At 46.3% G+C, this 16,798-nt stretch overlaps 1 protein-coding gene across 3 annotated transcripts in view; it reads right to left on the bottom strand.

The window, feature by feature from the left end:
- Positions 1-826: 826 nt before the first annotated feature.
- Positions 827-16,798, bottom strand: part of LOC126542588 (synaptogenesis protein syg-2-like) — a 269,117-nt gene continuing 253,145 nt past the window's right edge. Inside the window, exons 11-13 of one of the 3 annotated variants that reach the window (XM_050189725.3) lie at positions 8,915-8,979; positions 3,145-3,382; positions 827-1,186 (exon numbers count right to left, since the gene is read on the bottom strand). In XM_050189725.3, the coding sequence (XP_050045682.1) occupies positions 3,282-3,382; positions 8,915-8,979 (166 nt within the window). In that variant the 3' untranslated portion in view covers positions 827-1,186; positions 3,145-3,281. Of the gene's footprint in view, positions 1,187-3,144; positions 3,383-8,914; positions 8,980-16,798 lie in introns of those variants that run through there. The other 2 variants (XM_055077079.2, XM_055077080.2) reach the window with 2 other exon arrangements.

The raw sequence follows: 16,798 nt of genomic DNA, 5'->3' as shown, positions 1-16,798 counted from the left end.
TGCTGGCATCCGGATGGAGAACTTTAAGCACAAGCAGACGACACTTGTGTGCCGGAAGTGTTTCAGTCTAGTGAGACATTGTCGTTGTGTATTCCCTTTCTGTTAAATATTGTTATAGAAACAAATTCACCCAAATTCGAACTATTACGGACAACGTTTGTTCACCATAGCGTCGGAAAAATTATTGATGACGAGACCTCGGTAGTCAATCGGATAGCTCGCCCAACTGACGTCAATTGGGTCAAACAACGCCAATGGGGGTGGGGCGGCTCCAAAATAAGGGAGCGGCGTCGCTGCGCTCGGTAGTGAGGAACATACATCTTTAAAATCTTATAATAAATTACACGCTTTACGCGGAGGACTCGAATATGTCATTTTATGATCAGAATGATCTCCCTAACGACTCAGAACGTTTGTACAAAGTTTACTTCTATGGAGTCACCCCATCCCTAATTTATTCTGTCAAACCTGGTACCAATCGTGTACACGACATACTGCACCCATAGTCATTTTCTGGGAGCAGCAGGTCACCCGCTGAAACTGCATGGCTCAAAACCGCTGGAGACCCAACGCAGAGAAACGCAGACACAACACCGGTGGGTACGCACCTTGGTTCTTACTCTTCTTTCTGCAACTCCCTTTCACTAACTGGCGTATTGAAAAGCCCTTGGAGAATCATTCAGGCGCCAATGTATCGCAAACCATTTTTACGCTTCTCCTTATGGAGCCGAGATCCGCCAGTGGAATTTATTCATTCTACACACCGTATGTATATTTCTCTCGTAAGCATAAAGAATCATAAGTAAATAAGAGAAGGAACATCTGCTGTTCTGACGGGTTAACTTTATTTACACCAACGAGAGATAGGCAACAGGACGAGTGTCCATGGCTGCCGAATTGTTCTTCAACATGTCGACACGAATGAGAAGCGGCTTTAAGGCACGACACAAGGCTGAGCATTGTCGACGACCGATGGTGACGATGAAAGCGAGCCTTGAAGAACCGCAAAGGTGGTCCAACAAACTCGCTGTGGTGTGAGAAGTTCCTTCACATGACAACGCGGACGGCCCAGGTTAGGACGGCGAAGAGAAGCGCAGTTTGGATCGGGAAATCTTCGGCGTGGCATCAGAGCCAGGTTTTGACAAGACAGCTTCCCTCGTTGTGATCATGTTTGGCATGCTGGCCACTGCACAAAAATCAAGAATATCACACCGACACTCATTCACACGAACAACCGAAAAAAAAGACATGTTCTGGAGATGTCAGTCTATTAGCCATTTTAGTGTTACTTGTACGGCGGCGAGAACAGAAGGTGATGCTGGTTCTCCAATTAAGCTCTATAAAAGTCTTGTGTTACACAACTTTTCTTATAGAGAGAAAAGGCAATGGTATGCCTTGAAAAGCCTTTACGCCAAGTGGTCAGCAGAATACAGATGCATATATCAATGGGTGTGCAAAGCCTCATGAATAGCCTCCAACGGTGATGTTGTTTGATGCTACCTTGCCATCATTCAATTGTACGTCAATAATAAAACGTGCACATTCAGGCTATGAGTATCAATTTTGTTAAAAAAGCACACAAATATATGTGGAACACACATTCCCACAAACCATAATTCCACAAAGGCACAGGGTATAAGCGACATATTGATAAACAATATAGTCATGTCGTTACATGGGTGCAAGTGAGTGCCCAGACGTAACGAGTCTTTTTCGTTGTTGTTGGCGTCACTGCATAATGGTGGAAAACAATGTCGAGAGGATTTATTGCAGCAACAATGCGCTAATAGGTTCCTTTATCTGTATTAGGCGATTTCTGATCTCCTTTTCTGGGTATGTGTGTGTATCATAGAAGGCCTGTGAAACCTTGCGTTGTACGAGTACCGCCAACCTCCGAAGCTAGTTTTCCCTTATCTAAGATATAAAAATCATTGGATTTCTTTAAGCATTTCTCGCGGTCGCTCAGTCAAGCAATATTGTTCCTGTAAAAATAACTGTCTTATGTTATCTGAATAGAGTGCAAATTATATGTTCAAATTTATTTCTAAGCTCCATTTTAAATATCTACATATTAAGCTACTGAAATCAAGCTCAAATTTTGTCGCAGTGCTCAATTTGTCGCAAGGTTCAGGCAGTGCTGCTAACCTATTAAGGCACTTTTCTCCTAACTCGGCCAAAAACAATCCCTAGATTTCTCTAGACTTTTTATAGAAGCGGTTCAGTTTCCAGTATGGGTTCTGCAAAGATGATTTTATGTTATGTAAGTAGACTACAAATGTTATCTATAATAGTTACTTGAATTAATCAGAAATTATGTCGCTGAGCACGTTAAGCCAAGAACACCGCCTTGCTTTGAGTTATATTCGCAAAAGAAGAGGTCAGCAATTTTACATTTTTCTTCACGGTGCAAAACAAGATTTACGGGCATTATTGGGCAACTCTTCATCCAGTAGAGCATCGTCATAGGCATAATTACTGCAATACTTTCTTGGCTTTAAAATGTGCGCAGTGTTGTCACTCGAAAGCTTCTAGTGCACACTGTTCGTTTCTTTCTTTTTTTTTTTTTGACTTCCTGAGGAACATGAAGCCCTGGACAAGACGTGCCGTGTCGACACAGGGGCATACGATTCGACAGTCGCTAGCCATACTGTTAATTAAAGATCGCCTGTATCTCACTCGTTGGCCATGCCTCTGACCTCCTTGCAACTATGTTCATATTCCTGCTGCAAGTGTTGCGACCTCTAATCGATGGTTGCCGACAGTATGCCGATGAAATGAACCCGTGATAACGGAGTGAGTCGAAGGTATATTATTGGTGCACTAACTTGATATTGCCGTTATTCTCATTCACTTGGCTGTCCACTGCACTAACAGAGCGTCCGCAGTTAAAACGTCGAGATATCTGGCTGTATGTAACGTTATTCAAAAGTGAGAGAAAGAGAGATATAAAGAAGGAAAGACAGGGAGGTTAGCCGAAGTCAATTCGAAAGTTAAAGTATGTCAGCAAGTAACGCAGCCAGAATGCGGCTTCTATTTGTCTGTTCCTTTCGTGTTTAGCAAGCATTATCTCCCTTGATGCCTTCATTTTACAGTACCCATAACTGGTCTGTTTAAGTATGAAAGAATACTGAGAATGTCACCCACAGTGTATGTCCAGTGTCCACAAATATTCCATGGGCGTCTCCGGCTGCCTGTTACAAAACATGTTGGATGCCAAGCACCGGAGGCGCTCGCCATGGTGTCAGGCGCTCGCGACGAAGCTGAGCAACCTGAGCAAGGTCCTAACCGAGGTTGCCCGCATGGCGTAGACGGTCAGCTCCCTGGATGCCAATAGCCAGCACATCGACACCGGTGGTTGAGATCGCTCCATCTGGCAGATGGCCTAGTGAATAGAAGAGGGTCAGCTGATACGTAACTTCGCGTTGAATTTCATGTCACTTACATGTTAAAGGAAAGAAATGTGAACGAGTCAAGGTGGTGCTAATTGCTCTGGACAAAAATTGCATCGTATTAAGATTCCAGGACTTTATTCCACGAACTCTCATGAATACGTGGTTCTACCTGTTGTAATCTGGCATTGTATGGGATCATTCAGCAAAGATTTAGGCTTTTGATGTTTGGCAGCTAGAAATAAATTATAAGAACGAGGAAGCTGTCGTGCTCCATTGGCGACTATTTTGCTAATCATTAAAGTTTCTCTTCAGGTTCTCATTGATCTTGACGAAGTGGCTCGGTGCCGAACGAGGTGGCGGTTTCGGTTTCCAGCCTCAGTGGGCCCATTTCGATGGCGGAGAACTGTAAAAATTCTTGACTACATCGGCTTAGTTGCACGTTAAATAACCCAATGTGGTCTAGATTGTTAAGTGGACCTGCACTACTATGACCCTTAAAACGCGCTGCGATATTTCGGGATGTTGAACCACAGTATACAGGTATCTAATTTGGGTTCGCACTTGTACAGCTTTACTCGATATAACAATACTGATATAGCAAAAAATCCAGAACACTACTCTTCTAAAGCACATATTTGTTGGAGCGACCTTTATTTCTAAAGAAGAGGCCATACACTTCCTTACCAATTTTACAAAAAGCCCAACATTCATTTTCAGAGACTGACTACGTATGAAAAGAAGTGCAACTCAAAATATTCAGCTATGTTGCTTGGTTAAGAGGCCTTGCTGTTCCACGCGGCACACGGACATGGCCATTTGTTTACAGCTAGTTTCCCATTCATAAATGTCTAAATAGCTATCGAAGTTTGCACTGGATTGCCGATTTCAGCAATGCTTCGTGTCGGAGAAACCAGAGGTGTAAGGCAGCAAATAGAAACACGGATAGATCACAATTGGGAAGAAATATGTTCGATCAAAGCATTAGTCTGGGCTAGTTGGTTCATCACTTTAATAGAAACACTCCTCCTATTACTCATGTCCTCATCCTTGTTCCGCTCCGCTGACGTATCTCTTAGAGGTATGGAGAAGTGTCAAATGAAATGCATTCACTCTCACGCTAATTATCTGGCTGGCTGCGTATCTGCAGCATAAAACTGTTCCAAAATTTAGCGAGAGAAATTTCCAGTTTCCTTATCCTTTCACCCACAGATTGGCAAAATAAAGAAATTTCACTCAGGCACACTCACAAAATATATTCTTAGCTTAGCTTAGAGAATTCTCGACCTAAACCTAACTTAAATTATACGCTGCCGTACTGCCTAGCATTCAGATTCATCGAAATTCTACTCAGCCGGCCTTACTCCGACTCAAACTCCAACGTTGGTCTGAGTCGAAATGAGTCGACTGATGAGTGATTTTGAAGGCCTGTACGCCAAGTACGTTGTGCATAATTCCGTGCCTTCTTACTTCAGCACCGAACAGAGCTCCGTGAAGCAAGAAAATAAAATATGGGGACATGTCTTAAACACACTGCCCGAGACTTATGCAACACATATGCAACAACGCTTCTGCGAGGGAGAATGAGGCGTGAAAGCAGACGCGAACAGGCATCGGGTTGCGGTGTCATCGCTTTCAGGAAGACGGGAAGTACTGGCACATATACATAGAGGGCGAGTATGGGCGCCATCCTCAACTATAGCGCTAAGGGAGACTATGTCTGTACACTGTACACGCAGCCAACGCGAAGAACACAATTATGCAGCTTCAATGCACATCTAGTAATCTATGTGAAGCGGTTAACTAAATGCTGTAAGTTTGCCCAATTTATCTCGGCGTCAATGGCGTAAAGGAAACTGGCGTGCACGCATATGCGCTCGCGCACCTGGGCTGCGCAGTGTGACACAGGTGGCGATAATCTCAAAGAGGTAGTTGGCGTTAGCATGATAGGTCAGCTGTGTACTGCAATTCTGGCATAATGCTTAGATCATTAGTCTGCTGTGCTCGGGGACGGAGGTATGATCCCACCACAGGGGCACGTAAAACATTTCTTTAAATAGATGAGCTATTCGGCACGACAGTAGCACCCAGCAGCCTTGTTCAAAAAAGCCTGGGAGGATTTGTAAAGAAAGCTTCGGTTTAAAAAAAATGTTCAAGGCGGAAATCTTCAAAGCGGAAAAAAAGAATTTGGAAGACGCTGAAACTTCCCCTTTAAGAGTGGAACGCGATAGCATTCAGATATCCTAGACTGCTTTCCACGCTTCTGGGCAACTGCAGCGTATGTAACCGTAATTGTTACCGGGAAACGCTCGCAGCAAACACTCTGCACGAAGGCGGGCTTTCTGGTGGAAACGCGGATCTTGCATGGGTCGCGATGAATGGATGGATGGATGGATGGATGGATGGATGGATGGATGGATGGATGGATGGATGGATGGATGGACGGATGGACGGATGGACGGATGGACGGATGGATGGATGGATGGATGGATGGACGGACGGACGGACGGACGGACGGACGGACGGACGGACGGACGGACGGACGGACGGACAAGCGGGCGGGCGGGCGGGCGGGCGGGTGGACGGATGGATGGATGGATGGATGGATGGATGGATGGATGGATGGGTGGACGGACAGAAGGACGGACGGACGGACGGACGGAATGAGCGTCCCCTATGGAACGGGGCGGTGGGTTGCGCCACAAAGCTCTTGTTATTATACTGCATAATGTCCTACCTAGGTTAAAGAAAAAAAGAAAAAAAACCAACCATGACCTCCCACAATCAAATTTTCTGATCCCCTATTGCGAACTGTGTTTTTGTACGTCTCCGTTTTTTTTTGTCGTTTCCCTACTTTTCTTCCACCAATCCTCCTATCGCCTCTTACTAATCCCTATTGCGGACATGTTTACTTTTCCACTGCTCTCGCTGAACCCAAGGGCTTTAAGGAGGCCAGTGGTGCCTAAATTCACCACTGGGCAGACGCCTTCACATTCTAATAAAACATGCTCCATAGTTTGCCCAGCTTTACCTCAGCAAGCACATGCTTCTTCTTCCTTATATCTCGCTTTTTAGGTGCGTGTTCTAAGGTGTCCCGATCTCGCTTCGAAAACTAATGAGCTTCCGTTTGAGTTATCATAAATCGTTTCTTTCCTGATTTCGTTTTTTCTTCTTAAGTAGTTACTCATGGCAGGTTTCTTTTCCATTGCCGCCATCCATGAGATTATTTCAGCCTCTCTGACTTTCCGCTTGACGTTCTTTGTTGCTGTGTTGCCCATCCTACAGACCGCATACTTGCTGGTAAGCTTCCTAGTTCTTTTCCTCCACTGTGAATCAATGTTTTTTTCCTGTACAGATACCTCAACATTCTCCGATGTAGCCATGCAATGGAGGTGAGCGCCATCTTGATGTTTTCAACGATGCGGGCGCGCTGCTCCACGGACTCTGAGATATTTACGCGCCGGCGTTCGCAAATCGGAAACGCCGTCTCCGGTCTGTGCTTTGTAGAAACGATCAAAAAGGGGTTTGTTTGAGTTTTCGCGTTATGGAATTATGTTTTCTCGTACATTCAAATTACAATGGGAGAGCTATCATGTCTGTAGGTCGTGTGTAAGTCGTAGTTTACCATTTTTCCGGTATTTAACTTGAGAAATTCAATTCAGGAAATTACTTGCGTCACACGAACGGCTTAACTATATGTGGTTTGAAAATGATTCTTTCTCCGATGTGACGTATGACGCCGCATGCTGCACGTCGACGCGGGAGGCCGCCACCGACATTGGGCTTCTTAACGCTGTCACGGTAACATTGCTGCTCCTTTTTACAGCACACAAGTACAAGAACTGCGACCTCCACAGCGGGCAACCGGTCCCAAAAGCACACGTAGAACAGAATAAGAAAAGGCGACGAGAAAAATGAACAATCGTTCATCACGATAATGGTCACAAGAGCAGCGGTTCTATAGATTGCGTTTTACTTCGGTAATGCCTTACGCTTGACGCTGGGCGGGGCCGGGCAATCATGGCCGTAGGAGGCTGGGAGACGGTATGCACCGCTAAGCTGGCCGGTGATCCGGGGAAAATTTACGAGCACTATGGGAACAACGGGAGAACCTTGACCTAGGCCTCGCTGAAGTTTCCAGAACTGTTTGATTTGCTTTGAGCGATCGCTCTTTTATGGCGATAACAATGATATGAACACTATAGCGAAATTTTCGTCGTCTGCGTCGGCATCGCCGTGATGTTCCAAATGCCGCACGCCGTATGCTGTAGGTACGAGCGAAATCTTGCAATGGTGGTACGGGAAGGATGGCCGCTTGATGCGGCGGTGCACGTGTCTTCTCGCGCTCTCCAGAAAGGAAGGTCAAGAACGTGAGCGCCGTTTACTCATGCGCACAAACGGGGAGCGGAGAGATGTGCGTCCGCCAGGAGGTGGTGAGGGGAGGACAGACTAGTGCACATTAAAGCTCCTTAAACTGCGTAAAGTAGCGAGCGACACTCTCCTCCTCCCCCTTCACTCCTCCTCGTTTCTCCTCTCTATCGCGCTCCCTCCTCGACCATGGCGTCGCCTACACTGCTCGAGCCTAGCAACGGCGCCAACATGCGCTCCTCGCCACTCCGTAGACGCTTCTCGAGCAAAAGTAGCGCTAACGCACGGCGCGAGAGCCCACGCGATGCTATTAGGCCAATAGCAAGGCGGCGTCGGCCTCGGCCAGAGCACGCGAGGAGGAGGCGGCATTTCTTCAAAGCGTGTCGCTGCTTTAAGAAGTTTAAGGGGTTTTAGTGCGCATACCCTTTTCTGCTCGAGCTGCGGTGGCTGAACGCGGCCGCGCGCGTCCTATCTTGCAGTTAGCTTGTGCAGGGTTCGAAGGCTAGACGGCTGCATATAGCTACATATACCTGATGGCCTTGTGTGAGCTATGTTTTCACGCGCCTAGTTCGTGTTAAGCGAGAGGCAGCAGGAAAGGCAATTCGCACGCCGCTGCTGCCGGTAGTTATCGCGGCAGTGTTCTGAAAGCGAGTGTTTGCTGTGATCGAGTGAGCTCTGTTCGTGTTTGGCTTTGCGCGCGTAAGCGAATGCTTGTAAGCGAATGTTGTAAGCGTTGTAAGCGAATGTTTGCAGCACTTGATGCAGCTGATAAAACGACTAACTTTACGTCGTATAGCCGTCTAATGATTTGCGATCGCAATGAATGTTTCGACCAGCGGGCGAAACGGCGACTTCTTCATTGCGCGTAGCCCTCTGTACTTTTTGCCGCAATACCGTAACCCGATGTGGTTGACAATATCCACTGCAAAGGGGGAGGAACACGTATATTGGAGCTTCCATAATGAAATCTAGGGGATATGCTGGTTTGGGTATGTCAAATACGACAGCTGTTGAAACGTGGAAGTGTGTGAGGGACAATTAGTCATGTTTTATGCATTAACTAAAATCCAGGTAATAACCTAGGTAACCGAACCCATTCGGATTTAAGCTGACTAAAATTGACGCTTTATAACACAAGAAAATGGATAAATACATACCAGTGTTCACATCGTCGTGGAAAGAAGGCCTCTGTTTCTCTTGATTTTGACAGCAATTGCCTGCACTGCAAATGAGATTAACCACAAGAGACGTGTTTTAATTCTGCAGGATAAGTATCCCCAGATTATGATGATGCGTTTAGTAGCAGCTTCTTGTCCGGCAAGCTCCTATTATTTTACAAGATGGAGACCTCACAGTGACGATATTCGGTTTGTTCGTCTGCTGCAAGAGAGCAGTGGCATAAATACTTTTGTACACTGCGGATTTGACAGCAAATAAGGGAACTGTATTTAATGAAAGCCGGACATAAAGAAATGCACATACCGGGTGTCCCAGTTAACTTGGCGCAAGATTCAAAAGAAGGAAAAAAGAAAGAGCTCTAGAGAAATCGTACCGATTGCATAGTAGCGGCAGTCGTGTGTACTTACAGCCAGTACGTTTTTCCCTACGATGTATTAATTAATTGCTTTTATTTGTGAACGTTTCAATTATTGTTTGAATAGCAAACATGCCGATTAGAAAGTTGTAAAATGCCTTAAATAATCAATCTCCGCTGAGCTAATTTTCTTTTCGTTAGCCGTGGCTGGTCAGGCTCTCACAGACGGTGGGTGGGCAGCAATATAACTATTATACATGTGCCACTCATTCGCTGCTCGCTCACCCGTTCAAGCCGAAGTGGCTCGGCCTCCTGCACCACTTCTGATTCAGCGGCAGTGGTGGTACATTCCCGCTCTCACTTTTTCAATTCCCGCTCTGCACTTGTAGTAGCGTTTTCACGTTAGCGCTCCATGCTGTGCAGGCCCCACTTACAGCATTCAGGAGATTAATATGAATATGTGCACGGAAGCACTGGGATCTTTCGCAAGCTTTACGTATCTCTTATCTTACGTCAACAAAGTTTAACTCCTTTTTTCCCCTGCTTCATGACCCTCACGTGGGCGGCACCCCAACTAGCCGGTGATGGCGGGGCGAACTACATCTAGGCGCGATGACCAGGCTACAGCGCAGTCTGTACAACGTCACCCAGCGGCAGCTGCCACCTAGGAGGCATGCCAAGACGTGTAAGATGCTGTGAAGGATAATTGTTGGGAGATAAATGGTCTCGGTGAAAGAGAAGTACGGACCGCAAGTTTTTGCACCACGAAGCTCCACCAAAGCTGCACTTGACTTAGGCACACGTTCATGAATACCGCAATGTGTGCCTACGTGGCGTGTACTTATCGTCATAAGCTGCAACTGAGAGCCTTCGCGTAATGCGTGGAGAAAGCGTACCGCGCGTTGAGATAGCCGTTGCGGCTGCTGCATAAGTGATCTCTGCGGCTTACAGCAGTTGCGAGCAGTTACGTCGACTAATGAACTCGTTATGACGCCTATACGGAGAAGTCGCAAACGACGCGCGAGAGCCGCCTGTGGGGCTGGCTATGAGGGCGATAATGGTCAAGTGTGCATTTCGCACCCACCAGCATCTCTTTCCTATTTTTTTTTCTCCCGTCTGCCTCCGACATCTGTCTGCGAGCAACGACAGCGTGCCACAACCGCGGAGATATGTGGATGCTTTCGAATCAACAGCGATTCCGAGACCGTATCAATTATTCGCAGCTGAGTTTTTATTCACTTTAGGCAACGTTAGATTTGCTGCTATACTATGCCATTGCACGACTGTTGCCTTGGCAGCAGTTGTGTCATTCTTCAGCGCCTGTACAGGATAATGCCTTTTGCATGTGCGTATAGTCACGCCTTCGCGCTTGCCTTGGAAGAGCGAGCACGACTTCGCAGTACCAAGGGATAACTAAGGGAAAATGTGACATCCACCCAATCGTAGTAATTGCTAGAAAGGAAAGCGGAAAGCCATACGGGTTCGTCGTAAGGAAAGCTTCGCAGTTAAAGAAAAATTTGTCCTGGTCAGGGACTCAAACCCAGAACCACCACCTTTCCGGAGCAGCCGCTCTACCATCTGAGCTAACCAGGCGGCTAGCAGATGGCAGGGCGAAGTCGAATTTGTCAGCAACTCGAAGCAATGGCAAGAGTTCGACGTAATGCGGTGGTCCCGGTTCGAGTCCCGGACCAGGACGAATTTTTCTTAAACTGCAAAGCTTTTCTTTCGATGAACCCGTATGGGTTTCCTTTGTACCAATTACTACGATTGGGTGGATCTCATTTTCCGTTAATTATTTCCTTTTCTCCACCTTGCGGGTTTCCGCAGAACTATACCGTCATGCCAAAGGATAAGATTGCGATCAACTGCTTGTACCTCGATTCAAACTGGTTCTAATTACCGGCACGCTCTTTTTGCCCGACAAAATGCTTCTATTAGCATTTTATTCTTTAAATCATAGCAAATCGCTTAGACATTCCGAGTATGTGCTCATTGGACCGCTTCATAAATATAGCGTCGCAACAAACGCCTTCCAGGCGCTGAAGAACCTGGCTCTTTTAAACATTCGTTACCTCTCCCCAGCTATAATATGTATAATCTGAAGGATTCAGGAGATTCTCAGACTTTAATGCGCGCAGCGGAATATTGATCAACATGCTGCACTGCGTCATAATTACACAAGCGTATGCGCAATACTCTAATCTACTATAAAAGCGGGCTTTGCGCAGTGCTTGAGGGGAGTGTAGATTGCAGACACAGCGCTGGTTCTTTCGTGCTTTTTGTTTCTTTTTTGAACACTTATAAATATTTTTGTTACTATGAAAAGCTTGAGGAATGTACTGGAAGACAAAGCAGCATCACGGCTGTAACTGCTACACTGGTTGTCAACTTGGCTAGCCACCTTAACTTGGGTTTTATACTCATCCAACGCGTAACGTTCAACTTTGACTGTAGCTGTTCAAAGCCGGTAGCTTTCCATGTTCGTGCGCCAAGTGAAAAAGAACGGTTTCATCAGGTGGACAGTCTGCCGTGTCAACTATAAGCGTGAAAGATTAAAAATGGGGCTTGTTCATAATCTTCGAGGTTCGTACTGCAGAATTAACAAAACGAAAAAAAAAAACAAGAACGAAACACAACAAAAGGTGTTTCGTGTTGTGATTAATTTGTCACTGTGTTGACCCACGCCCTGCAGATACCCGAAATGGGCGTGAACGAGGCTCTAGTTTGCAGGTTTGCTGGAATCGATTTTCGAACACAGTGTAAGTATTTATATTTCTTCTGGTGCAGAGTCTACATCTTGAAAACAAAGCCTTCACCATCAAACTCATAAATATGCAACCACAACCATCGCACCAGGATGCCCGGCTTGCAGAAGAGAAAGCACGCCGTCACGCGAAACACATTTCCTGAGTGCCTCAGTGAAACAGCCAAGAGTGCATTTTTTCTTTGGCATGCATACATGACGAATGAATGTGCGGGCGTACCTGCGGCTCCTAGATATCCCCGTGGCACAGAAAAGCGCAGCCACAAGAAACGCTCTCGCGCGGCCGCACTGCGGTAATGTTAGGTGACGGCTACTACTTTTCTTTATATTGTTGTTTATGTCTGCTTTCCCTATGCTTTTTATACGAAGACGTTCATTTTTCTTCGATGATGGTGCCGTGGTGCACTGTCCGAAGAAAACGGCGGTTCCAATCGTTGGGATGATAAAGATCAGACTGGCGTGTAGTGTTTTCCAAGCAGATGGCTGTCAATGAAAAGGCTTTAACGTGAGGGATTCTGCTATATCACCAATGAAAAAAAAAAGCAAGAAAAAGAAAGCTTGTTATTTGGGTGCAACAAAAATGAGGGACATGGCAAGTTCCGGCTACATTGTTAAACAAATTTACATTATTGGGGATTATCTTGCCACATTACAATAATCGTCATCTGACTTGCTTGTGTTGCCTTTTTTGAAAACGTTGCGCTCGCTACTTTCCTGTCGAGAATGCCCTGTCATCCTGATAACGCGCATGTCATTCGTGACTTGGAAGTGGCGGGCTCACGGGGTTAAAGGAAAGAAATGCGGACAAGACAGATGGCGATTTTCGTCATGTCGCAAGATAAGCCCCAAATGGTGTACATTTCTTCGAGAGTGTAATATTACCAAGCCAAGTCATTTTTGCTTATCTCTGTTTTTGTTGAACATCTTAAGCGTCACATGATCGAATAAAACTACACAGTATGACTTAGCCCAATTGCTTTAACCAGAAAGTTAAAAATATATATATTTCACTGACCCCCTCCGCAGCCTATCGACGCATCCTCAGTAGGTTTGCTGAAGTCAGAAGTTAAATATGGAGTATGCCTTTGCAGATCAACTATCCGGCTATAATATACACATACGTGGCTACCTATATATATTATACTATTGTATACATATACGGGGATAGTGAATGCGTTCACTGCGACACCAGTAGGCTCCCTGAGGACACCTGCGTTCTTGTTGTAGCCTCAGAATGTGGCTCTTATGAGGGTGCAGCAATGGTTCAACAGAGTCCTTCAGGAATTCTGGAAGAAGGAGATAATACACTCACCGAGCACGAAATAAAAAAAAAACAGAAAGAGAACGCTAGAAGAGACTATGAGCATAGAGCGTGATTTCATAGCACAGTGCTGTCGACACCCCTAGCAGTGATTTTCGATCGCATGAATCAACTCCTGTACAGCTGATTTCCAGAACAGTACCGTCACTGGCACTCCTATTAAATTTACCATACAAGATAATACAGACGATCGCGTTTAGCTTACTTCTCCTGACGGAAATTCTAGTAACTTGCTGCAAAGGGAAGAAAAGTGATGGAACAATATAGATAACTATTAAAAAACTAACTTCTGTTCAAGTGCATACCAACGGCGCTATATCTTAAAGCTATTCCAAACTTTGCTATTGCAATTCTGCTATCCGCCCTCCGTGATTGGTCAAAAACTTTTTTGGACCACCCTCACTTCGCCTCTCTGTAACGCGGCGTCACGAAAACCGCGATAGCTCCCCATCTGATATGACTTGTACACACCGAATATGCATTATTGGACGGAACAAAAGAAAATAGTTACTTCTGATTCGGCGCCTTTTTGCCATGAGACGTCGGCTATTGGTCAAAAGTTTTCGGGCCGCGCCCACTTCACCTGCCTGTCATGCGACGTCACAAAACCGCGAAAACTCACCGCGTCAAAGTGACGTGTACGCGGTAAACATGCATTACTATGCCGAACAAAACTGAATTTTCTTCTGAACAGCCGCAGGCTGCCCCATTCTGAAAGGAATAATAGATGGCTGCCACTGATCGCTCAGGCACTGGCTACTCCCACCTGCCGGAGAGCATGGGTTTATGTGCGAATAGCAAAACTGTTCGTGTGGCCCGTGTAATGGTTTCGTGCACTTTAGCCACATTGTCTACCTCGCTCTGCCAACACTTCTTTGCTGAGGATTCGTTTTAGCAGAATTCTTAACCTTCCGTTGCATGCCGCCGCAATTTTCGACCAGCTACCGCAAACCTAGTAAAGGAAAGTGGACCAATCACAGACACCGGCACCATCCTCTTCATCCGGTTATCCATTTTCACTGCACCGGCTCGGACCCATCAAATCCCTCTCCACTGGAGCATGCTCCTCGCCTCTTGTCAGCCAATTAGATAAGACAAGCCGCACAGTGTAGGCGATGTTATTCATTTCTAAAGCAAACGAAAGTGACCTCCTATGAACGAGGAGAGCGTTTTATTGTTCTGTTCAGACAACCCTGCGGGTCACCTCCCGATGCTTGCGTCGGCGGTTACGCAAGGTTGACGCCAGGAGAATGAAATAAAAACATATTGGAATAGATTTATGTTATAGGGCCCCGAAACTACAATATCATTGGGAGGCACACTATATAGTAGGCACTCTGTGATATTTCGGCCACCTTTGGTTCTCTAACATGAACCGGCGTGTTTGCACTGCGGCAGCCACGGCTGGGAACGAACCAGTGACCTCGAGCTCAGCAACACAACGCCACAGTTATGGGGGCTAAAATAGGAAACTATTAAATTCTTCTCAGCAGCATCTATGAGATGCACAAATCGACGGCTTTGTCCACTGTAGTATTGCCTGCTGTACATTACTCTAAGAGCCTGCATGGCGCACAAAACACCACACAGTGCGCCGAGCCCTAGTAGTGCGCAGCTGCGCAGTGCATGGCACAACTCCGACCTACTTATCCTCGCAGGGCCAAGAGTTCAATCTTTAATAGTTAGCATAGTTTTCATTTTTTCCATAATGTGGTGAGCGTGAAGCTCATAACGAAGAGATGACGATGACATGATGAAGATGACAATGACGTACTCTTTTAGAGAGGACGGAGGGACGGAAACAGCAAGCATAGTTTCGACCTTTTATATGTCTCTCGCAGTTTGGACCACTTATGTTCAACACGCTGTTCTGAAAGCGAAGTTGGCAACGCAAGAAGAGTGCAAGTACCCGCGAGCCTTGTCTCCAACGTGGAAAACTTAATTCTTTGGCTCCTTTGCCGCAACGGTATTTATTGATTCAACCTACTGGTTCCTCTTAATTCCACTGAAACTGCCAATGAGAGGGCCAATCTGTCTTGTCATCTCTCCACTTCCCGTCATCGAAGCGACACTAAGAGGCAGATGTTACTTAATAATAGAGAAAGGAATAAAAAGGTGGTGCTGAACAGTGGGTGATCCAGAAGTTCCTACCACATCTTCTCTTTTCTCCGCAGAACGTCGGCATAACAGGCGTGTCCCTGGGGCTTTTGCACCACAGCCGCCAGTGGCGCAAGAAGAGCGTGGTAATCCACTCCCTTTCTCTCATTCGCCTCTATTCCCTCCCTCGATTTTCACTTTCCTCTGAGGTCCCAGGGTCGCCCTGCAGGTTCGCTTTGCTCTGATCCGGCCCATTTAAGCTTCGAGCCGCGCCCATCGACGCCTTTCTTGTACAGACGTCAGAGCCTCGACGCTTCAAATGACCGCTCGTGAGCCTAATGACTCGCAGACGCGTGGACACCGCGGCACTATCGCGTTGGCCCTGCCGCACGAGTCGTCTGTGTGACGCGTTTCTCTAACTGTCTCACGCGTGTGTATATTGCTCTCCAAAACCCGATGCGGCTCGGAAACGTTGCCTCCTGGCTGCTGGTCCGTTCCGGACCTCCACGTCCTGTGGGGCATCGTCGTTGCCGCAGCCATTCTAGCAGTTACGAGATTGTAAATGCCTCCTCTATTTCTCTGTAGTCCTTTCTATTTTTGTAGCGTCTCTAGATGTGTGCTGCCTGTGGCAATTTATTCTGCTTGTCAGCATCTGCCACGCTTAAACCAGCAGCTGCTTGCTGCTTTCATCGAACTTGTTGTGCACTTTCTCTAAGATTTTGCCTTATAAATCTCACTTGCAAGAGGACACTGTTGGAAACCTATAGAGTTGTGCTTTGGGGAGCTTAGTGCCTCTCATTATTACAGATAACCTATAATACTGTTTCAAGCAGTGATTAGGCACAAACGCCAGCGAACAACTGAGGAGGAAAGCGAGTGTCCCTCGTAGGTGCTTCCGATCAGGCCCCTTTCAACGGCTGTCGCTTTTGGGCTATCAGTAGAAATATGTGTCTGTATATTGCAGTGTCAATACAGGTCTGTTTCTTGGAAGCATATTTCCTGAAGCATGTGACACTACGCATTACGATTTCTGGCGAGATGACCACTACGTTACGTCACGGTCTTCTTAGTCTAAGAGGAATGGTGTTGTTAATAATATCGGTCATTTGCACACGCTCATTTTCTGCCCCCTGTGTTGTTTGCATGTGTACTGTGGCACTGGCTCTTCCTCGTAGCGCTACTACATTTTCCAGTATAATATGCAAGGCTCTTTGATGTATTCGTTTGAGCATTGACATGCGGAACACGGGGACTACAGTGTGTGCTGCCGTTTGTCATCGCTTGCTTTGCCTCATTCTCATCACCACTAAATTACACATTTTAGC

This window comes from Dermacentor andersoni, chromosome 2, assembly GCF_023375885.2.
Source record: "Dermacentor andersoni chromosome 2, qqDerAnde1_hic_scaffold, whole genome shotgun sequence".
Taxonomy (NCBI): domain Eukaryota; kingdom Metazoa; phylum Arthropoda; class Arachnida; order Ixodida; family Ixodidae; genus Dermacentor; species Dermacentor andersoni.
This window is presented reverse-complemented; position numbering and strand designations above follow the sequence as displayed.